At 41.9% G+C, this 23,540-nt stretch overlaps 1 protein-coding gene across 1 annotated transcript; it reads right to left on the bottom strand.

The window, feature by feature from the left end:
• Positions 1-14,070: 14,070 nt before the first annotated feature.
• On the bottom strand, positions 14,071-14,619 carry LOC141599955 (putative FBD-associated F-box protein At5g56690). The gene has a single exon (XM_074420101.1). The coding sequence runs from the start codon at positions 14,617-14,619 to the stop codon at positions 14,071-14,073; it is 549 nt and encodes a 182-aa protein (XP_074276202.1).
• Positions 14,620-23,540: the final 8,921 nt, after the last annotated feature.

The raw sequence follows: 23,540 nt of genomic DNA on the forward strand, positions 1-23,540 counted from the left end.
TGGGTCAACCCCTTTAGAATAGGAATTTGCTTTTGACTTAGCCCAACAACTCTTCTCTATACGTATGTTTTATATTTTCTCAACTTGTGTTTGTTTCTCTTTCAATCCCATGGCCCTCATCATGCCACCTCATTAATTTCTTTATCTTTCCTTCAACCAATGGGAAGGTGCCACGTCATCAATCCTCTTACTTTTGTCTTGTCCATTCGTGTGTTGCCACGTCGCCTTTGATAAAAAGTGTATTTTTTATCCCTAACAATTGCCCCCAATTTTCCTTCTCAGCCTCAAGATGAGGAGGGAAATTAGTCTTTCTGGTTCTGGATGCTACGTCGTCTGATATGTAGCTCTGCTTCTGCTTTATTTGTTGTACTGCTGCTGCTGTTTCTTGACTTCTCACCTTCTTCTAGGATCTGCTAAGCATAAGGTGTAATACTCCGTATTTATAAGTCTTGGGGTACTCTATCGAGTAGCCCTTACTCTGTCGAGTAAGGGCAAGTTGCGAAATAAAATAGTTTCTGACCTGTTGGGTACTCGATCGAGTAGTCAGGTACGCGATCGAGTAGGGGTACTCGATCGAGTACCTTGGGTACTCGATCGAGTGTCCGGTTTTACGGGGGAGTTTTCTCGGGTTTTGTTAATTACGCGATTAAGGTATTTAAACCAATTCGTCTTTGTTCTAAATCACTTTTTACAAAACCTAAAACCTGTTTAAGAGAGAAAGCAACTTGTCTTCTTCCTAATCGCGTTCTTGACAATTCCCGGAGTTCAGACGGTCGGTTTGCATCGTAGTTTGTGTCGTTGGATTCCTTGCGTCGAGGGTAATCTTTTAATGTAATTTATATAATGTTTTGTTAAGATTAGTGAAACCCTAATTTAGGAATTTGGGGTTTTTATGAATAGTAATTGAATAGTAGTATCTATGTGTTGTATGGTAGGAGGAGAGTTCATAGAAGAGGCGTTTTGAGACACTTTGTAGATACCGTCTGCGTATTGTGCTTTCCAGGTAGGATTTCCTACTCAGTATTAGTCCCATAATGGGATATTGGTGATGTGCTGTAGTTAGTTGATTGATATGATGATTGTAATTGTAATTGTGATTGTGATTATGGTTGTGTTTGTGATGGTTCTCGAGATGCGTTCTCGGCTGAGTGGGGTCACTTGCGGGAGTGATCTCACGTCCTAGTTTCGCCCTTCGTGGAACCCGCCACGAAAGGGGATGTGCACATTAATGGGACGGGGTTATCGCTCGTACGATGAGCGGGGCTTAGGTGGGAACGGCATGCGGTCCCCATCGGCGTGGTCCGTCCAAAGGACGATCAAGAGTGAGACGATGGGAGTTGGTGGTGTGTGTGTGTGTGTGTGTGACAGTTCAAATTGTCTGTTTATCTTATTGTTGATATATGTATTGAATTGTGTGATTAGTCCTGACCCCGTTTAAATGTTTTAAAAATCGTGGTGATCCATTCGGGGTGGTGAGCGATTATTGAGCGGTGTGATATGACGCGTATGGGATAGCCGGGATGAGTCATCACGTGGCGCTTAGAAGTCTTCCGCCGTGTCAGAACGACGAGTCTAGTAGCTTTGATAGTTTTAGCTGTAGACCGTATGAGAACCTTGTAATTCCTTTTGTTAGCTTTGGTTTTATAATGTAATCACTTAAACTTATTTAATAAAGTATGTTTCTTCATTGTCTTATGATTATCATGCCTCGGGTAACCGAGATGGTGGCATCCTTATACCTGAGTGGTCCTGGTAAGGCACTTGGAGTATGGGGGTGTTACAAATGGTATCAGAGCGACGATTTTGGAACCTGTAACAAATGAACATAATGAACATAGGGAGTCTAATAAAATGAACCTGGTGTATGTGTAATGGGAGCCCCACCTGATGCTAGGTTTTGGGTGAGTAGGCGCCCTCACTTCAAAATCTTGGCCCCATGATACTTAAGCCAATCACATGGTATGGGAACGTGGAGTCCGTGTGTATATGTGCGACGTGTATGTTAATTGTCTTTGTATATGGTTTGTTGAAAGCATGTTGCATGATAGTTGGTTGACATGATGGTTGGAATCGTTGGAAAAGTATATGAGAATGATGAATGATATGGTAGAAAAAGAAAGTAGTTCGTATATGGTGATGTGTGATGAAGTGGATTTGTAATGTTGTTGTATTAGCAACATGGAATTAGGATTTGTAGTGTATGGGTGTGGGTTGTGTTATGAAAAGTTATGAAAACTTAAAACATGCGAGTAATACATAATTGAAAGTTGAATGTTATATGAGCATGATAGATGGTAATGTTTGACTGTTGGTAAGTAGTAACATGAAGAGGTTCAATGATATGTGTTTTATATAACGAATTGGATGAAAAGCATGATGGTTGTTTATAACGTGGCACTTGATAACACGAAGTAGATTATTTTGTTAATTGTATGAGGAGTCGCGCAGATTTGAATGCGTAGTTGTAATCATAATGTTGAAATAATAATGAATGCATAGTACGTTAGGGTATGTGAGATAACATGCGGGTAGTATTCACGAGTCTGCATGACTCGATCGAGTGGGGTTTGATTCGATCGAGTGGGTACTTGTCGTTATTTTGACCGAATCGTGTTTACGGGCACTCGATCGAGTACCTCGGGCACTCGATCGAGTATGGGGTCACTCGATCGAGTAGCCGCTACTCGGTCGAGTAAGTCGAGATCGAAGGTCTATTTGGGTTCTGAGTGGGGCACTCGATCGAGCATGATTGGGCACTCGATCGAGTAGCCTCAACTCGATCGAGTAGGTTCTCGTACTCGATCGAGTGGGGTCCGTCAGTCATATGCGTATTTCGGGTCGTATGTTTGTCTTTTGACATTCGTTGCATATTACGTTTAATTCAAAGGTGTTTTATTACTTCTTTATGCATTGTTTTACGTATGTGTTGGTCCTGAAGCGTAAGTTACCCAATCTTATGTTGTAAAGAGTGGCACTATGATGAGTATGAGTTCGGTGGGGAGGACATGAATTATGAGTGATTATGATAGATGGTGGAAAAAGAAAAGGAAGATTGGTATAGTTTATTGAGGCAAGGCGCACGTTTTGCGAGACGGGATGAGTGATATGATTGTATGTTGAGTAATGTAAAAATAAGTGAATATAGACAAGGGATGATGTGAGTATAATGAACGTGAGAATGAAAAGATTGAAAGTAAGAATGTGGATGGTGGCAGCTTGAGATGTGTAAAGAGTTAAGGAGGGAAATGGTTAGGAGTCGTGTGGGTTATGGATTTATGTAGTGAAAGTTCGTTTAAAGGGGGGTTGAGAAGAGTAATATATAGTGAACTTTGTGGGGACATGTCGCGAGGTGTATTTATAGACAGTGAGTGAGTTTGGGAGGTTTATTAAAAGATGAAACTACTGTGTGAGTTCCTTGGGTAATTGGCGGTATGAAAGGAATTTTGATTTCTAGAGATGTAAGAAGGGAGACGCAATTGTTGAACAAAGAAATGTTGATTCTATGGATGTATTAGTGGCAAGGGTGATGGATGACATAATAAGAGAATATTTGTGGTAAGAAAGAGGGAGATGATATCGATATAAAATAATGGGATTTGAGTTTTGGAGCGATGAGAAGGTAATTGGTGCACAAAAGGGTTAGATAGAAGTAATAAGGAGTTGAGCTATTAAATTGGTATTATTGAGTGTAAAGAGAAAAGAAGGATAAAAGTAAGCTGAGGAAAATGTTCACCGGAGTTATGTGATGTAAAGGTAAGGAATCATCGAAATGTGTGATAGTATCACGAAGATGTTAGTCAAGGTTATATAGGAGTTTCAAGACAACATGATTGATAATGAGTTTCGAGGAATTAAGGAAAGTAAGAAGTTAGAAGAATATCCGCATGATATGAGATTTTGGTGGAGAAATGGATGATGATTCAATTAAGGAAAATATTGGGAAGAATGTTGAGATAATTTTGTTCATGGATTCGATGTTCGTTGTTTGGGATGTTAACCAAAGATAGAAAAGAAATCATGATATTTAGAGATGAGTGAAGAGGTTTGATGTCCTGGACAAAGGTAGTGTTATGGTCTTTGACTAGTGGTTAAGGAAAAGTGTATATTAGAAAAGTGGCAATTCTAAAGAGGCCGATTTTGTAAAGACTGAATTGATAAAAGTATGGTTGTCAGGAAGTATAAGACATAGTCTTAGGAGGTGGTTTCTCATAATGAGTGTTAGCTTGTATGGTTATGTATGGCGGAAGGTCTTTGGTGATGCGAATGGAAGAATGTGATGAGGGGCATGCGAGTTAAGCTCGGACAAACGGGTAACCTTTGTTGAGTGGTAACTTACGTGGTCAGGATTGACTAGTTGGTTGTGATTACGGGTCTATGATATGTGTAAATGTTTGTGTGAGGTTCTGACCTCACAAGAAGTGGTACGGTGTGATAATTATAAAGCTATTTTATGAATGTTACGTAATATATATATGTTGGACACGGTAGTTTAATTGAATGATATCCAAAAAGGTAATAATTTGATTAATTTGACATGGCTAGTTATAATTTTATGTGTATTAATAACACTCGTGTATTCCGTGAAATGGTAGAGATGATGTTCATGAGATGCTTATCTGTTATTTCATATAATATGTTGCGTTGTGATAGAGTAAAGTGGATTGGAGTAAGTTTCCTTGTCCGAAAGGTTATTTCCGAGGCAGTATTTATGGAATCGTATGTAGTTGTGATGGCTATCGATGTGGTGGTGGTGCCTCGGGTGGTGATCCGGGCACGATATTTAGTGTTGGGATGCGGGTATTTTCGCACTACGGTGTGGCTGTTGGTGGCGGTGTTGTGATGCCGTCACCGGTTGTGGTGGAGTAGGCGGGATGTTTATGATTCGAGTTTTCGAAAGTGCATACCAGTTATACATAGATTGTTGTTTTGTTTGCTGTTGTTCTCTGTGAGTTTTGGTTGAACATGTAGACAGTTGTCTTGCTTATTGATGTTTTCTTTACCGGGTTAAGTTAAGAATGAGGTAGAGTATGATGTGAAATAGAGTTGTATATGTTTCGTTGTGGTCATGGGAAAGTGATAATCTGTTGATGGGACACGGTTGTGAGAGGTTGTTACAGTAACTTTGATCTTGTTTTCAGATGAGACATCGGTAGACATGGTAATGGGAAATGATTCGTGGATCATGTGTTGTAATGAGCTGAAAGCGGCAGGTAGTTCATAATCTTTTGTTGAGACAGTGAGTGTGGGGTGTTGGGGAAATTAGTGTCATGTTAAGTTGTGTATGAATTTTGCGGTAATGAAAAAAAGAACTTGAGGATCTAGTGTGCGTGTACGTAACGAGTGCGGATCGTGAGTTATGCTTCTGGAAGATAAGTGCTTTACATAGCGAGGTATGCTGGTTTGCAGTGATAATGGAGAGTTAGTATGGTGATTTTGCTACGAGCCTTATGGTATAGGTTAGGGGTGTGCAGATTGATTTGAAGTATGAGAACTGTTGAAGTAAGAGAGCCTTGAGAAATAGGAGTGATTATGGAAATGAGGTTATAGGCGATTATCTTTGACATAGGGTGGTGATGAGGATAATGAGATAATATAGCTAAGGGTTTAGTATTAGCGAGTTACGAGGACGTAACATTTGTCTTAAGAGGAGTAGGATGCAATAAAAGAGAGTTTCATGGTGGTGCATGCGGTAATATAATTGGAAGTAGAGTGTTAGCGTAGCGTAAAGGAGGGATTTGTTTTGTGGACAATACTTATAAAAGGGCCATGGCCGTGCTCGTAGTAGTGTGATGCTTCAGAGTGGGGGAATATTTTATATAATGTTAACAGTTGGAGGATGATGTTATGAGTGTGAGTAAACTTCGAGGACGAAGTTCCTTTTAAGGGTGGTGGAATGTAACATTCCGTTTGATGTCTATGAGTGTCTTGGTATTGGATTTGATAGTTGATGATATTATGGAGCTAGCAGCATTAGAGGATGGTAGTTGATTATGTGTGGAGTTGGTGTCGTGAGAGATATATATGTGGTAGATACGATATAGTGAGTCATGTTGTGGAAGTAAACATAGTTGGTAGAATGGGGGTTAAGAGTTCACGTTCTATGTTCGGTCGAGTTCTCGAGTCCTTAGCTAAGTTGTTGTGTCTTGGTCGAGTCAGTATGGTTGTTTTTATGTATGGGTTGAACTTCGGGGACGAAGTTCCTTTTAAGGAGGGAAGACTGTAATACTCCGTATTTATAAGTCTTGGGGTACTCTATCGAGTAGCCCTTACTCTGTCGAGTAAGGGCAAGTTGCGAAATAAAATAGTTTCGACTGTTGGGTACTCGATCGAGTAGTTTGGGGTACGCGATCGAGTAGGGGGTACTCGATCGAGTACCTTGGGTACTCGATCGAGTGTCCTGCTGGGGGAGTTTTCTCGGGTTTGTTAATTACGCGATTAAGGTATTTAAACCAATTCGTCTTTGTTCTAAATCACTTTTTACAAAACCTAAAACCCGTTTAAGAGAGAAAGCAACTTGTCTTCTTCCTAATCGCGTTCTTGACAATTCCGAGTTCGACGGTCGGTTTGCATCGTAGTTTGTGTCGTTGGATTCCTTGCGTCGAGGGTAATCTTTTAATGTAATTTATATAATGTTTTGTTAAGATTAGTGAAACCCTAATTTAGGAATTTGGGGTTTTTATGAATAGTAATTGAATAGTAGTATCTATGTGTTGTATGGTAGGAGGAGAGTTCATAGAAGAGGCGTTTTGAGACAAATTTGTAGATACCGTCTGCGTGTTGTGCTATCCAGGTAGGATTTCCTACTCGATTAGTCCCATAATGGGATATTGGTGATGTCTTTGTAGTTAGTTGATTGATATGATGATTGTAATTGTAATTGTGATTGTGATTATGGTTGTGTTTGTGATGGTTCTCGAGATGCGTTCTCGGTTGAGTGGGGTCACTTGCGGGAGTGATCTCACGCCCTAGTTTCGCCCTTCGTGGAACCCGCCACGAAAGGGGATGTGCACATTAATGGGACAGGGTTATCGCTCGTACGATGAGCGGGGCTTAGGTGGGAACGGCTGCGGTCCCCCATCGCGGCGGGCTGGTCCAAAGGGACGATCGAGTGAGAGGCGATGGGAGTTGGTGGTGTGTGTGTGTGTGTGTGTGACGGTTCACCGTCTGTTTATCTTATTGTTGATATATGTATTGAATTGTGTGATTAGTATCGACCCGTTTAAATGTTTTAAAAATCGTGGTGATCCATTCGGGGTGGTGAGCGATTATTGAGCGGTGTGTGATATGACGCGTATGGGATAGCCGGGATGAGTCATCACGTGGCGGTTAGAAGTCTTCCACAGTGTCCGACGGAGTCTAGTAGCTTTGATAGTTTTAGCTGTAGACCGTATGAGAACCTTGTAATTCCTTTTGTTAGCTTTGGTTTTATAATGTAATCACTTAAACTTATTTAATAAAGTATGTTTCTTCATTGTCTTATGATTATCATGCCTCGGGTAACCGAGATGGTGGCATCCTTATACCTGAGTGGTCCTGGTAAGGCACTTGGAGTATGGGGGTGTTACATAAGGCTACACTTGCTGCGGTTCTGGCTCTGAGGGAGAAGAAACGTGCTGAAGATACTTCCAAGCCAGCCGAGAAGAGAAAAGCTGGCCCTGCCTCTGCTTCTACGCAGCCCCTGCTTCTGAATCCTACCCTGCTTCTGAGTCCAACCCTGCTCCTGGGGGTCCCTCCGAAGTAGTACTCAGATTCCCAGGAGATTTCAGCTGGTCGAGATCTACACGAGACCTGAGTCTACTTGGTCGGATGCTGTTTCCTGCTCCTAGGTCTGCTGAGAAGAGAAAGGCGGTTCTCGTTACGCATATGGATCCGGCGCGAGAAAGAGGGTTGATACTTTGCCGCCGAGTCTACTTCTATTGAGATTACTTCACTTGCAACCATGCCCCCAATCTCTGGGTCCGCTCCACCATTTGGGTGTGTTTCGCGCTTCGAAATGCTTCGCTTTCGGATATACTCGGCATCTTGTTCTCCTGCTGCGTCGCCGAGTTTCCCCGGAGCTTTTGGCAAGTTCAGATTCTCGAGAGATTTAAGTTTCTATGATGTTGAGGGTCGCACTTTTGATGCTTCTAGATTCGCCTCTCACGGGCTCTCCGATATCGAAGCTTCTCTAGCCTTCAAGGTGCAAAGTCTTTGGAATTTGGAAGCGAAGAGAAAAAGATGGTGCAGAATTTCCCGAGGGTCCGAACCTGGACGTGCTATCCGGTCCGGAGGGGAAGGTGCTCCTGTGACGCGCCGATGCCGAGGAAGAAGTGACTTCTGCCGCTCCCCGGTATTCGAACTACGCCTCCGAGACTGCTCTCAAGTTTCTGGTCTAACTCGCATCCGGATCCCACGCTTCTGGTGAATGATGGATCCAGCTCATGGATGCTAGGTCTAACCTCCTCCTTACTCTACCGATCGCGTCTGTCGGCATAGGTGCTTCTCTTGCCGAGAACCTCTGTCAAAACTTGCTTACGTTAGCTTTACATGCACTGGTACCCGAGAAATGTTAGTAATACAACCTAGGTGTATGCGATGATCTTCTAATGCATGATCTAGCGATCTAACCAATGTAGACACGTTATGAACTTATATGTCGGGAATGCAATGTTTATCAATGTGTCGTGAGAATGATCACGTTTGAGCGTGTGTTGCGAGTGTCGCAGGTGTTCTATCGTTTGCTTTGTATCTTGCCGTTTCTGGCGTACTTTTGATTTGTGCATGCACGTTTTACGCTGTATGTTTGGCCATCGCTGTTTGGATGCTGGCTAAGGGGTCTAGTATGCCCACTCGTTCAGAGGAGCCAGGCTTGCGTGGGTGCTAATGCATCGCGGGAGGCTAGTTGTCCCGGTTGTACGTGCTTAGCCACGGACACACGCCTTCTGTAGTGAATACAGAGTCTGCCAGATTAGTTTGCATTTTTATTCACTTGGTCATTTATTTGAAAGATATTTATAAAAAGGAACTTCTTCACTTAAAAATATTAAAGTGGTTTACTAACTTGAAAAACTTTCAGAATCAGGAAATATCAGAGTCAGAATACATGTAAGGTCTTTTCAGAACCAGAAAATGTTGAGATTGAAATACGTGCAGGAAATTTTCAGAACCAGAAAATGTTGAACTTAAAATATATGTAGAAAATTTTCAGAACCAGAAAATGTTGAACTCAGAATATATGCAGAAAATTTTCAGAACCAGAAAATGTTAAATTCAGAATAGATGCAAAAAGTTTTCAGAACCATAAATATTCAGAACCAGAGAATATTCAAAGCAAAATCTAGAACCTGGCTGAGCTGTATCTGGTAGGCTGAGTACCCAGTTGCTGACCTTGCTGGTGGCTGACATGTGCGTGCCTCTGACAGGCGTCGCACCTTTTTTTCAAATTCTACAGCATCTTTGTGCACTGTGGGCTAAAAGTATCTCTACCTCAGTACTTTATTGGACAGGCTCTTGCCCCCTGCATGGTTTCCACATTCTCTATTGTGGAGAGCATGCAAAACAGCCTGAGACTCTTCCCAATCCAGGCATCTGAGGTAGGGCCCAACGAGGGATTTCCTCCTTTTTATCTGTTGGCAGGGTGTCATTCTGCAGCTAGTCCAGGTACGGTTTCCTCCAGTCTGGAGTATCTTCTTCACTTCTGGTGCTGCACAACACTCCCGCTTCCTGCTTAGATTTTAATATCGCTGGCTCCAGCACGTGGACAATCGGTATTGTGGAGATGGCTCCTGCTCTGAAGGTTGCCCCCAAGGTGGCTAGCACATCTGCTTCTGCGTTCTTGTCTCTGGGGGTTTGTTTGATGTTGAACTTGGCAAATCTGAGGGTAAACTCCTTTGCTATATCTAGGTATGCCATTATCCTGGAGGTGTCTGATTTTCAGATTCAGAGCTAGCTTCAGACCCAGGATCAAGGCCTCATATTCTGCTTCGTTGTTTGTGGCCTTGAATTCACATCGTATAGCCTGGACTATGAGATATCCCTGGGGTGATTTGAGGACTAATCCTACTCCTGCACATCTTGCGTTGGGAGGCTTCGTCCACATGTAGGTCCCACACTTGTTCTCCTTTGTCTTCCTCCGTAGTTCGAAATGTCCCCGCTTTGCTCGGGTCTGGTCCCCGCAGAAGCGAGAGACTTAATGACGTAGTGTACTGGATGTTGTGATCCCTCCTGCTCTCGTACTAGCACTGCATTTGCTGCTGCTTCTGTGACTGGCAGATACAGGAATAACGGTTCTCCTGGCTCTGGCTTTGTTAGGAGTGACGGGGTGCTGAGATAATGTTTCAATTCCTTAAATGCTTTTCTCATAGCCTTGGTCTACTCAAATATTTGAATCTTCTCCCAGGGGTAGGTCTGTGTCGTCCTTCCCTTCTGTGCTTCCAGACACCTTATTCTCGCTTCTGCTGTAGGGTCCTGGTCTTTCGCTCCTCTTTTCCACTGGTGCTTTCCTAGATACTGGTTCTGAATCGTAAATGCCTCTTATGGGTGCAGAGTCTTCCTCTAGCCTCATGACAGCGATCGCCTTTGATTGTACCTCCTCGAAGGAAGTGCATGGATGCATGGTCAGGTCCTTGTATAGCTCTGAATCCTGGTGCAGTCCTCGGCGAAAGGCTTGTATAGCGGTTGCTATATCGCATCTCGGAATTGACACTTTCTCTTTGTTGAACCTGTTCAAGTAATCACGGGTAGACTCCTCAAATCCTTGCACCACCGGGATAGAGGTCGGCCGGTCCTTCTCTGCTTTCTCGCTTTGCGAATCGCTGGTTGAAGGCATTGACTAGGTCGGCGAAGCTGGATATGCTTTTGTTCGGTAAGCCGACGAACCACTGCAGGGCTGCTCCTGACAGTGTTGATCCGAAACCTTTGCACATGCAAACTTCCTTTAGAGATCCAGTTGCGGTTATCACCATCATTTTCTGCTTGTAGTGGTTGATATGGTCAAGTGGATCTGAGGTCCCGTCATAGAGTGTCATAGCTGGCGGCACACATCCTTTAGGAACACCGATTAGAGCTATGTCATCCACGAAAGGTGAGTCTGCGTAGCTATCTTTGGCTGCTTTCTCCAGCGGGCGGGCTACGCCTGGTATCCTATACATTAGCTCTCTCAGCTCCTGGTATTGCTGCTCCAGCGAGTTACCTGCTCCTGCAAGAGAGTTAGAAACAGGCGGGAAGGAACCAGCAGGTATACCTCCTAGCCAGGGCGCTCCAGAAAGTTGGCCTGGTGCTGGGTGACTGGTTACTGGTGTTGCATTGATTGTGGATCCAGGCTGCCATCCTGGTGTCTGCTGTAATTCTCCGATCCAGGCTCCACTGGTGAACTGGTTGCAGGATGGAACTGCTGCATTGGGAACAGATCCAGATTGCCATCCTGGTGTCTGGTGCGCGGGGGTACCTGAAAAGGGTAGAAGGTCAGATCCAGAAGGGGTGCTAAACAAAGCGTTACCTGTTGTCTGCTGCAGACTGGGTGGATTATCGAATGACAGACATCCCAATCCTCTTGGCTCGATTGGTTCGCTGGGTGCTACCCCCGCAAGATCCACTGTAACTAGTTCTCGACGGGATTGGTCGACCCGATCCTCCATCTGCTGGTTCTGGGCCGAGCCTCGGTGTTGATCTTTGGTTTGACGGATCGTCACGATTTGAGCAATCGGGTCCTGGTTATCTTTCCTCGTATCTTCAACGGCCGACGCAGAATGTCCATCCCCGAATCATCACCCGCATCGGATCAAGTGCGGGGACCCTCGCTTCGAGAACTTCGCTGAGCTTTCTGGGTCGGGCTTCGGATACGGCTTCTCCTCCTCTCTCTGGGCCGCTTTCCTTTTGGATTTTGACTGACCGGTGCACCCTTTTCTTTTTTGGAACCTGCGGTGGTTTCTGAGTCTGGGGCATGGCTCTGGTCGACATGCTGGCAGGGATCATTTGGCTGGACGCTGGGGATGCACTGACTGGTCCTGCAGATGCGAAGTAAACTCTATTGCAGAAGATTGGGCGACATACTCGGCTGCTGGAAGGATTCTGGCTGGTTCCAGACATTGTGATGGCTGGTTCGGTTTTGCAAGGCTTGGCTATAGAAAATGATCACTATACCCCACGGTGGGCGCCAAACTGTTTTGGTAAAAATTTACCTAATTATCGATTTAATTTGTGAGTGATAGTGATTAATCTATGGCCGATTAATATTTGACTATGACGATTATAATGAATAAATATGCAACGAAATAAAGAAGTAAATAAAGATGAACGAAGAGAATAACACGGAGAATTTTTGGTGACGCGGAAAACCCTTGGTGTGGAACAACCGCGGGGAGTCGGAATCCCGCCAATCTTTGCACTATAATCGAGATTAGATACTCAAGTAGGGAAATACAATTATTTTGCTAGAGAATTATTGTCAAGTGTAGACGAGAATTTTGAGAAGGGTTATCTTGTTCTTGCTTCAGTTCGAATGTCCCTTTTGTGTTGCTTTCTTCCTCCTTTTATAGTTGCTGAATATGGAATAGAGAGTCCAAAAACTTCTTTCCCTCCTTCTGCTCCTAGACTTTGGGTCAACCCCTTTAGAATAGGAATTTGCTTTTGACTTAGCCCAACAACTCTTCTCTATACGTATGTTTTATATTTTCTCAACTTGTGTTTGTTTCTCTTTCAATCCCATGGCCCTCATCATGCCACCTCATTAATTTCTTTATCTTTCCTTCAACCAATGGGAAGGTGCCACGTCATCAATCCTCTTACTTTTGTCTTGTCCATTCGTGTGTTGCCACGTCGCCTTTGATAAAAAGTGTATTTTTTATCCCTAACATTTGCGATCTACATGCTTAGCAATTCTTCACCAATGCAATCTCAACTGTACGTCGAGCACTGTCTTCCTTGCCTCGAGTGACCGATTAGTACCTTCAAGTTCAATGCGTTTCAATGGATGGTTCAAACAGTTTGTCATATCTTTTAGTTTATGGATCAAAGGCTGTAAAACAACAAAAACAATCCAAATTACTGACAGAATCCGAAACTTTTCTATCATAATTTCGTCAATCTAATAATCTGACTGAATACATGAATGTACGTCATCCTAGTAACAAGTATCGAGTTATAATACAAGACAGATATTTTACTGGTCTACGGAAAAAAAATGAATAAGCAGACGGAAATGCATAAATAGGTACCAGAGATAAACATGTTCACATACAGCGCGATTATACCTTGATTGTCGCATTGGGAGCTCCTGAATTATCCCGTAAGGAAAGAATACGAGGGTGACAGGTCCAGAATACACCATCAAGAAAAGCTGCAAGACGGGATTTAGATAGTATCCAAGATGAGAGGGTCAGCTTCAGTTCTCTAATATCACAAGGCGGTCCAAGATCAGCATTTGCAAGTTTTTCTTCATCAAAGTCGATTTCATCACATTCATTCTTATTAGGTTTTGCAGGCTCGTCAAGCAATACAATGTTCAAAACATGGCAGTTGCCTACTCCTATAAGAAGCTGCTTCAATTTCGAAACTCTGTCAGAACAAAAAGAAGTGGATGGTATGTGAAGAGACATATCACAAACCGCTAGAGCATTGATACACATAGACGGCTCAAAGTCGCCTTTATATTCCAAGGTTTCCAAGCATGGAGCATCAATGGTAACATCCAACAAATCGGCACAATGATCTAAACGAATTTCCTTTAGCCGAGCACTTGAAATACTGATAGTTTTCAGCATAGAACAGTTGCATAACTTTAAAGACTCGAGTAAGACAAGTTCAGATAGTAGTTTGCCAAGAACCTCATCAGTAATGCTAACCAAACCGATTTTCAGTATTCTAGAGTTACTCAGGACACCGTCCTTTGAAATAACTGGCCAACGTTCAACACGATCACCAGTCACAGTACAACTACGCGAGTTGCCTATATACTGCAAAGAAATAAGACTAGAGGAGTCAATAGTGACTATCCCCTCATCAATAGATAAACTTTTACTTAGATCGAGCGTCTCAAGTTTACTAGTGCACGGAATCACTATACTTTTAATACTTGTGTAGAAGCCATAGCAATCAGAAAGCCTCAAATGTTTCAATAACATGTATCTCGAGATAAGAACAGTCGAGACGTCTTAATGATACTGCAGTAAACAAACTGTCAGAGAGTATGTAATTTTTCGGACCACTAAGAAAAAGTTCCGCTACTTGGTTGCGCACCGCTATCTTAACCCATTTTTCAGCCTTGTTTTCCAACAGTACCTTAGAATTTGGGAATGTCATTCTGCGGATTGGAAATCCAAGTGTGAGTTTACTTATAAGCAGTTTGTGTTTCGAGTATCGCTTCATTCTAGTTTCGGTATATTTCAGAAAATCATCGACATTTACCATTGAATTATACCAATTCCCCAAATCTAGAACTGCTGAAAAAACTTCATTAGACAAGTCCATAACTGGGTTTGTATCTGAAATGTACTTCCATCTTTTCGACAAAATGCTAGTTCTACAAGCCTCTTTAAATCCCAGAAAAGAAATGATACGATAAACGATACTATCGGGTAAAGCCGATAGCCTATCGGCAGGACTTAACTGCCAATGTTTAGGTTTCTTGCAAACGGGTTTCATTTCCAGTGAGGAATTTCGTCGAACAGTTGGTGGGCACCCTGCAAAAACTAGCCTACACTAGTATACTTGGTTTTGGAAGATAGGGTTTTGTTTAGGCTGAATACGGTTATAGGAGTAGACTAGTTTTCTTGCCCGTGCGTTGCACGGATATTAAAATAAGGTGTGATAAATTTCACAATAAAATGGAATATAGACATATAGTACATCTTCGTGTCTAAGATTTTATGTATGCCGCTTGACCAACAAATAACTCTCGTTAACATAATATTGACATAAGAATAAAAGAGTGTTTGATTAATAAAAATACAATTTTTAGGAAAATTAAACCAATACGAAGTTTATATATATAAAACCAATACGAAGTTTATATATTTAAATTTGTTCATTAATACCTGTTAGTTTTTCAATTGGTCAAGGAAAACAATAATATCTACTATGCATAATAAACTCAATGATGCAACAAATCTCCTTCTTTCGAATAAGAATCATAATTTAATCATTGCTGGATCAAATTGTAATTATGTATTTAGAATGTTATATTTCCCGGTCAAACTATATAAGAATGTGAACTAAATTACACACAACACTACGTGGCTAGGGCCGCTTATGACGCCGCCCCCTCCATTGCAATAGTCTTGGCCCCATCTTCTCATTTGAAACAAAATCTTTGATGTAGACCCCTATTTTTCTTCCCTATTCACACACATTATCTAAAACAATCTCATCCTCGAAAGATCGATCCTTGTCTCCGAAATTTATCTCAAATTTATCCAACCAAGTGAAAAACTAAGCCCCTACTTCTAGAAAAATCCATCATCCAAGGAAACTAACCTTGCTTCTCAACAATGTTGTTTTTTTCTAAAATAAAACCAATATGAAGTTTATATATATGATACTTGGGACTGAGAGTTTTGAGATTTTGTTCATTAATACCTGTTTGTTTTTCAATTGGTCAAGGAAAACAATAATATTTACTTTGCATAATCAACTCAATGATGCAACGAATCTCATTCTTTAGAATAATGAAATATAATTTAATCATTGTTGGGTCAAATGGTAGTTACGTAAAAACATTTATAGATAGTTAAATATTATATCTCCTGGTCAAACTATAAACGTACATTTGAATGTGAACCAAATTCAAACGCAATACTACATGGTTGGGGTCCGCTTATGACACCCCTATAACAAGATGAGTCTTACCCCCATTTTCTCATTTGAAACAAAATCCTTCACCCATACCCCTATTTTTCTTCCCTATTCACACACATGATCTAAAACAATCTCATCCCTTTAAAGATCGATCCTTGTCTTCGAAGCTTCTCTCAAATTTATCCAACCAAGTGAAAAACTAAACCCCTACTTCTAGAAAAATCCACAATCCAATGGAAACTAACCCTTACTCTCGACAATGTTTTTAGAATTAAGATTTTACTTTAATTTGGATTGATTGGGTCAAGATTAAATTTATCAAGATGATCTTTTGAGGTTTCTTGTTATTATTCATGTTACCTATTTATTATCAACCTCATTCCCACTCGAAACAACCTTTAGCCCACTACTTAATCCCTTCGGTTCACACATAAAACGGTTTAAAATGCAAAGCTTTCATCTCTCTCTTGAAAAGTCCGTCTAACTAACAGGAAACTAACCGCTACTTTCTGAACTTCATCATTTTTACATCCCGTAAAGATTAAGTTGAACATGACAACAAAAAAACGTAGAAACTTAGGTTTTGTTTGATAACGACAGATTGGAATTTTTTTTTAACATTTTGAAAGTTTTTACACTATTTAAATAAGAAATGTGCTATTTTGAGTGTTGATCATCGACATATTGAAATAGTAGATTGTGGTGTAATTTACTGTTTTACATTATGACCTTTAATTAGTATATTATAAGAAAATAAAAATTGAGTTTTTTTTTTATCTCTGAGGAAATTTAGGATCAAACTTATATTTATCATATTTATAATTAATATTCTTCACTTAAAATATATAAATTTAAGCAAGTTCAAATAAGTTAGCTAAAAGTTATAAATTACAAATTGTACGAAGCAGTATAATCATTTTTTTATTAATATGAAATAAATGTCATAAACTTCATGAGAATATTAATGTGGTAGAGAACTATAGAATAGTTAGCAAGTACGTGACCCCCTTTTAGGTTTAAATTTTTTTCATTTATTTTATTTTTTTGCCTAAAGGTGGTTAAGGCATCGTATTATGCATGACGAATATGTCTCACCCTTCCCCAACTCGTATCTCTCCCTAAATTATAGTGATGATGTGCTCAATTTACACACAAAAAAAAAAAAATTATAGCATCAAGAATAATTAGTTTGCTCCATATAATTGAATAGTACCGTTTTTTATGCATGTAAATTTGTTAGAAGAAAAGCTTGAGACAGACGGTCTTCACTATGTTAGGGAAAGACTACTCATACCCTTTTATGTGTTTTTCATGACTTTTTTTTAATGTTGATCGTTGCGTGAATCGAATCATAACCTTATACATATTTCTATAATAAGTGTATCTAATTTACCTTCAAGACTCATTCAAATCTATTTTATTACTCGTGGTACCATTTTTACTTTAAATTGTAAACCAATCGCATAATAAAGTTTTTCAAAACATTTACATTCATTTATCATAATATGATATTTCGATTCGCAAATTAGTAGCAACTTTCTTTATCTTTTACTACTCCTTGAAAAATAGATATCAAACTTTGTACTTATCAACAATTTGTGAATACCTTATTTAAATTTTGATTAATATACTTTTATATAATGACAAATGAATGTAAATAATATAATAATAAAAATTATCAATAGAAGTTGAAGTGTATTGTGAGGGAAATAACTTTAAATTAGTAGGAGACATACATATGACATTTGAAAAATAAACTTCGTATTATGTATAATTAAATATGATATTAGCAATAACAAAAGACGTAGAGGCATATTTCAGCGTTCATTTTACTCTTTACATGAGTAAATTCCATGTAGTACATATTATGCTTGCACATTTGTCATAATCCAGTTTGACCTAAAGCCTTTTAGCCTCATAATACCTCGTTTTTTTAATCGGAAGTTGTTATAAAATTGGATATTATAAATATATCAAAGGTTTTTTTCCCTTCTAATTTAATAAAAAGTGACCAAATACTAATGAATAATTTTTTAATATTAATAAAATATCGATAATTAATTTATTTCCTGTTTCTAATAATAAATTGTAAAATAATTAATTAATTCTCATTTCTAATAGGAAAATCATATTTCTAATTATAATAGAAAAATTTTAAACAACTATTATCTCCTAATTCTAATAGTATAATTAGGAAAAAAAAACTTAATAAATTGGTAATTTATTTCCTATTTCTAATAGTAAAATTGTAAAATATTAATTAATTTTTATTTCTAATAGGAAAATTATATTCCTAATTATAATAGAAAAATTGTAAATAATTAATTTCCTAATTCTAATGCTAATAGTATAATTAGAAAAAAAAAGCCTCTTTTAGTTATATATATTGATTGATTTTATACGGCCGTTTCTTATTTTTGGCACGTACTATTTTAGAAGAGTTAGGACTCGTGCAAAGTTACGCGGAAATATATAGAAGTAATATATTCACTTGGAAAATAGTAATAGAAAAGTTTTTCTTTTGTCATGTCACATTTTATTAATTCCAATGTTTAAGGCTCTGTTCTTTCTGGCTTTTTAGAGTGAATCAACTCGAGTTGAATCAATAGAGCTGAATCAATCAATTGAGCCGAATCAATCGAATGAAGTGAATCAATCGAATGGAGCTGAGCTAAACTGAACTGAATAGAGCTGAACTGAACTAAGCTAATTGGAGCTTAATTGAACTAAAATAATATTAATATAATAATAATAATAATAATAATAATAATAATAATAATTTTAATTATTATTATTATTTTTTTATATAAAAACGCAAACTTTTATTATTATAAAAAAATAATAATAATAATAATAATTAAAATTATTATTATTATTATTATTATTATTATTACTGATGGGGCATATTCTGCACCGCTGACCAAGTCAACATATTGAGCAAGGTCAAAGATATCCACAGCAAAGTCAACGACTCGACTGTGACACTTAGTCGATGAAACCCATCGGCTGTCACCTGGTCTCTCGGTCGGCAACCCGCAAATGGGCACATATCCGCGTACTCATATCCAAGACCCCTCGGTCGGCCTGCCATAGGTCCATCGGCCGAGGGTAGAACGGTCTTCCCACCTGCTAGCCACTTGGCCACTTGGCCACTACGTGACAAAAGGTGAAAGTCTATAAATACTCCTCAACCTTCATTGAGGAAAGGATCCCACAATTTAACCTAATAATCACTATTCATCTGGTAATATCTTCCTTATCTCTCTACAATACGCATTTAGCCAAGTAACAACAACTTATCCCTCTAAGTTAACTGACTTGAGCGTCGGAGTGAGTACGCTCGGCCAAAGCCGAGCCCTCAGTTTGTTCATCGTTTCAGGAGACCGCAAGGAGAATTCAAGCAAGGACGTCATTCTACAAGCTACGAGTGGTAACACATATCTGCTCTGAAATTACACCCGGAACAATTGGCGCCGTCTGTTTTCTCCTTTCAATCTATTTTTAACAAAGTTTGTTTTATTGGCCTTTGGCTTGGCCGGGGCTTTGATCACAATCCCTTACTTGCCTTCTTGTGTTATTAATTGAGTGCCTTTGTCTTTACCTTTGGTATGACCGAGGCAGTTTGAATGCATATCTCAACTGTGTAATGTCTTTGACGTATCGACCGATGTGTCCCCGTCGCTCCCGGCGGTTAGCCGAGGTAATCGGGGTTACGGCTCGATAGCATTTCTTCTGGCGTATCGGTCGTTGTGTCCCCGTCGCTCTCGGCATTTAGCCGAGGTAATCAGGGTTACGGCTCGATAGCATTTCTTCTGGCGTATCGGTCGTTGTGTCCCCATCGCTCTCGGCATTTAGCCGAGGTAATCGAAATTACTGGCTCGATAGCATTTCTTCCGGCGTATCGGTCGTTGTGTCCCCATCGCTCTCGGCATTTAGCCGAGGTAATCGGGGTTACGGCTCGATAGCATTTCTTCTGGCGTATCGGTCGTTGTGTCCCCGTCGCTCTCGGCATTTAGCCGAGGTAATCGGGGTTACGGCTCGATAGCATTTCTTCTGGCGTATCGGTCGTTGTGTCCCCGTCGCTCTCGGCGTTTAGCCGAGGTAATCGGGGTTACGGCTCGATAGCATTTCTTCTGGCGTATCGGTCGTTGTGTCCCCGTCGCTCTCGGCATTTAGCCGAGGTAATCGGGGTTACGGCTCGATAGCATTTCTTCTCTTTGGGTGGCAATTATGGAGGGGACAAGCACTTGGATGGAAAACTTGGGTGATTCTTCATTTATGATCACGCGTTGGGGTGTCCACATTGGGTTTGGACACCTCCGCCGCTTATACAAAGTACTTTCTTAAGTTGTCGGTGTTCCAATGGCTCATCAAAGGCACACCCTCCATGTTTGTCAGCCGGTATGTACCCGGCCTCATCTCTTCAACCACTTTGTAGGGACCCTCCCAGTTGGCCGTCAGTTTACCATGAATATTTCCTTTGTTGGTGGCGGCCGACTTTCTTAGGACTAGATCTCCTACTGTTAAGTCCCTTTTGTGGACTCTTCGGTTGTAGGCTCTTCTCATCCGGTTTTGGTATCTTTTGCCAAGTTGAGGCGTCTTTGTATCTCGGCTTTCTTCGACCAGGTCCGAGGAGGCTTTCGGCCTTCCTCATTTTCGATCAGGTTAAAGGTAGCCGTTCAATGTTGGCACCGTCGCTTCAATTGGTAGGACTGCTTCGGATCCATAGACTAAATGGAAGGGAGTGTACCCCGTTGCTTCTTTCTCCGTGGTCCGTAGGGACCAGAGGACGCCGGGTAGTTCATCGGCCCATCTTCCCTTAAGGTCTTCCACCGTCTTCTTCAAACCGTTGAGGATCGTTTTATTGGTTGCCTCCGCCTGTCCGTTGCTCTGTGGGTGGCAGACGGAGGAGTATGCAAACTTGATGTCAAGTTCTTCTAACCAGCTCATTATTAGGTCACTCCAAAACTCCCGGCCGTGGTCAAATACCATGACTTGGGGCAATCCAAAACGAGTTATAACATTTTCCCAGATTACCTTTCTAACGGCCGCTGTGGTCTTCGCCGGTACTGCTACAGCTTCAACCAATTTGGTGAAGTAATCAACGGCGACGATCAAGAACTTCCTTCCTCCGGAGGCCGTTGGGAACGGCCCTAGCATATCCATCCCCCACTGTGCGAAAGGAAGGGGACTAAGCACCGGTTGTAGGTCTCGGGAGGGAGCGTGTATCACGGGGGCATGCATCTGACAGTTCGTGCACTTCTTGGTCTTTGTTCTGGAATCTTGAAGCATGGTGGGCCAGAAGTAGCCGGCTCGGAGAGCTATGTGGGCTAGTGTTCTTGCCCCCATATGGTGTCCACATATGCCTTCGTGAATCTCCGTCGATGATCGCCCGTCGGCCGGGGACCGACACATTTCAAGAGTGGTCTTATTACGGACCTTTTGTACGGTTCCCCTTCGAATACCAAGTACCTGGCGGCGATCCTTCTTATCTTGGCCGAGAGATTGCGGTTATCCGGCAACTCACTTGTAAGTTTGTATTTCATTATCGGGGTCATCCACGTCGTCTCGGCTTCCACGTCGCCCACCATGCCGATGGTCTCACTGATGCTCTTCGCATTCCTGATGTCTACCAGCACGGTTCGGCTGACGTTCTTGATGGTTGAGTTGGCAAGTTTTGAGAGAGCGTCGGCCCGGTTGTTCTCAGACCTGGGAACACATTGGATTTGGAAAGATTTCAATTTTGCTATGTCAGCTTTTGCCCTTTCCAGGTATCTTACCATCCCGTCGTCCCGAGCCTTAAACTCTCCTCTGATTTGGTTAGTAACCAACAGTGAGTCTGTCTTCAACATAATGTGCTCTGCTCCGGCGGCCCTAGCTAGCTCGACTCCGGTTATCACCGCCTCGTATTCGGACTCGTTGTTCGAGGCCGAGAAGGTAAATTTCAAGGCGTACTCAAACTCGTCCCCGTTTGGGCTGATGATAAGGATGCCGGCTCCCGAGCTGTTCGTCGTGGAGGAGCCGTCGGTGTAAACCTCCCATACACCTGGGTTTGGTTCTTCTCCTCGTAGCGGGAAGGACTCCTTCTCCGACTCGGGCTTCTTTTCCGACTCTGCTGGGTCGGACTTCTCTGGCTTCTCTGAGGCAGGTCTCGTCGGTGCTGCGGCGACGCTGTCCTCCCGTGAGTACGGGGAGGGCTCAGGTCCACCACTAGCAATCTGGGCTCCTCCGGCGTCTTGGCAGGGTCGGCTTCTCCAAGTGCTCCGTTCAAATTTCTCGGAGTCACGTTTTGGGCCCTGGTCTCCTGGATGGTTTCCACCGCTCTTGTCGGCGTGACAGTATGAGCTGGCGTACTCCCAACTAGGTCCAGGAGCATCTTCAGTTTTGCTACGTCAACCACGTGTCCCATGATGGTGACCTGGTCGGCAAGCAGCGGTGTATCTTGTTCCTTTGGCATCCCGTTCGTCGCATCGGTGATACGACCGGTGGGGGACTGCCCGATTTCAGCGTTGTGGAAAGTGTCATCCTGGTAGAACTCATTTTCCACCAGCACCTTCTCTGGTTGTTTAGACATCCTCTTAGCTTTTGGGGTGGGTTTTTGTGTTTGTTTTTGGGAATGAATGTGACTAGCTTTTAGTGTTTCGTCCCCACAGACGGCGCCAATTGTTCCGGGTGTAATTCCAGAGCAGATATGTGTTACCACTCGTAGCTTGTAGAATGACGTCCTTGCTTGAATTCTCCTTGCGGTCTCCTGAAACGATGAACAAACTGAGGGCTCGGCTTTGGCCGAGCGTACTCACTCCGACGCTCAAGTCAGTTAACTTAGAGGGATAAGTTGTTGTTACTTGGCTAAATGCGTATTGTAGAGAGATAAGGAAGATATTACCAGATGAATAGTGATTATTAGGTTAAATTGTGGGATCCTTTCCTCAATGAAGGTTGAGGAGTATTTATAGACTTTCACCTTTTGTCACGTAGTGGCCAAGTGGCTAGCAGGTGGGAAGACCGTTCTACCCTCGGCCGATGGACCTATGGCAGGCCGACCGAGGGGTCTTGGATATGAGTACGCGGATATGTGCCCCGGCTGGCGGGTTGCCCGGCCGAGACCCAGGTGACAGGCCGATGGGTTTCATCGACTAGGCTGTCTGAGTCGTTGACTTTGCTGTGGATATCTTTGACCTTGCTCAATATGTTGACTTGGTCAGCGGTGCAGAATATGCCCCATCAATTACTATTACTATTATTATTATTATTATTATTATTATTATTATTTAAAAAAAAAAGATGCGCGCAGCTTTCATTAAAAATAAAATAAAAATTTACATGAAATTGGTGGGAAGCCGAGAGACAATCTGGGCTCCCATACCCTTAGCAACAGCAAAGCTAAGTCTAGTAAAAATGTAAGCGGCCACCCGAGCCCCCGCATCTTGAGATACCGAGAATTTCTGGATCCGCTGAGCAAGGCAAAGAAAGATCCGAACCCACTCCCAAGTGAAGAGAAAGAGAAAGGAAGGAAACCATAACCATTGCCGCCACGACAAATCCCCGTACTTAGCACACTTACGCCGAGCAAGATCGGCCGACAACCCGGCCAGGCACAAAATCCATCATCCCGACCGAGTCAAAGGAGAAGATCCTCACAAGTCAACGCACACATAAGCCGAGCCGAGCCGAATCCGAATAGAGTCAACTAAATCCGAATCGAGCCGAGCCGAATCGAATAGAGAGCCGAGCCGAGCCGAATCAATAGAGCCGAGCCGAATCGAATC

Source organism: Silene latifolia, chromosome 9 (genome assembly GCF_048544455.1).
Source record: "Silene latifolia isolate original U9 population chromosome 9, ASM4854445v1, whole genome shotgun sequence".
NCBI classification, from domain to species: domain Eukaryota; kingdom Viridiplantae; phylum Streptophyta; class Magnoliopsida; order Caryophyllales; family Caryophyllaceae; genus Silene; species Silene latifolia.

Excerpts from the sequence above, each read along its gene's own strand:
- LOC141599955 (XM_074420101.1), bottom strand. The coding sequence starts at position 14,619 with ATGAAACCCGTTTGCAAGAAACCTAAACATTGGCAGTTAAGTCCTGCC.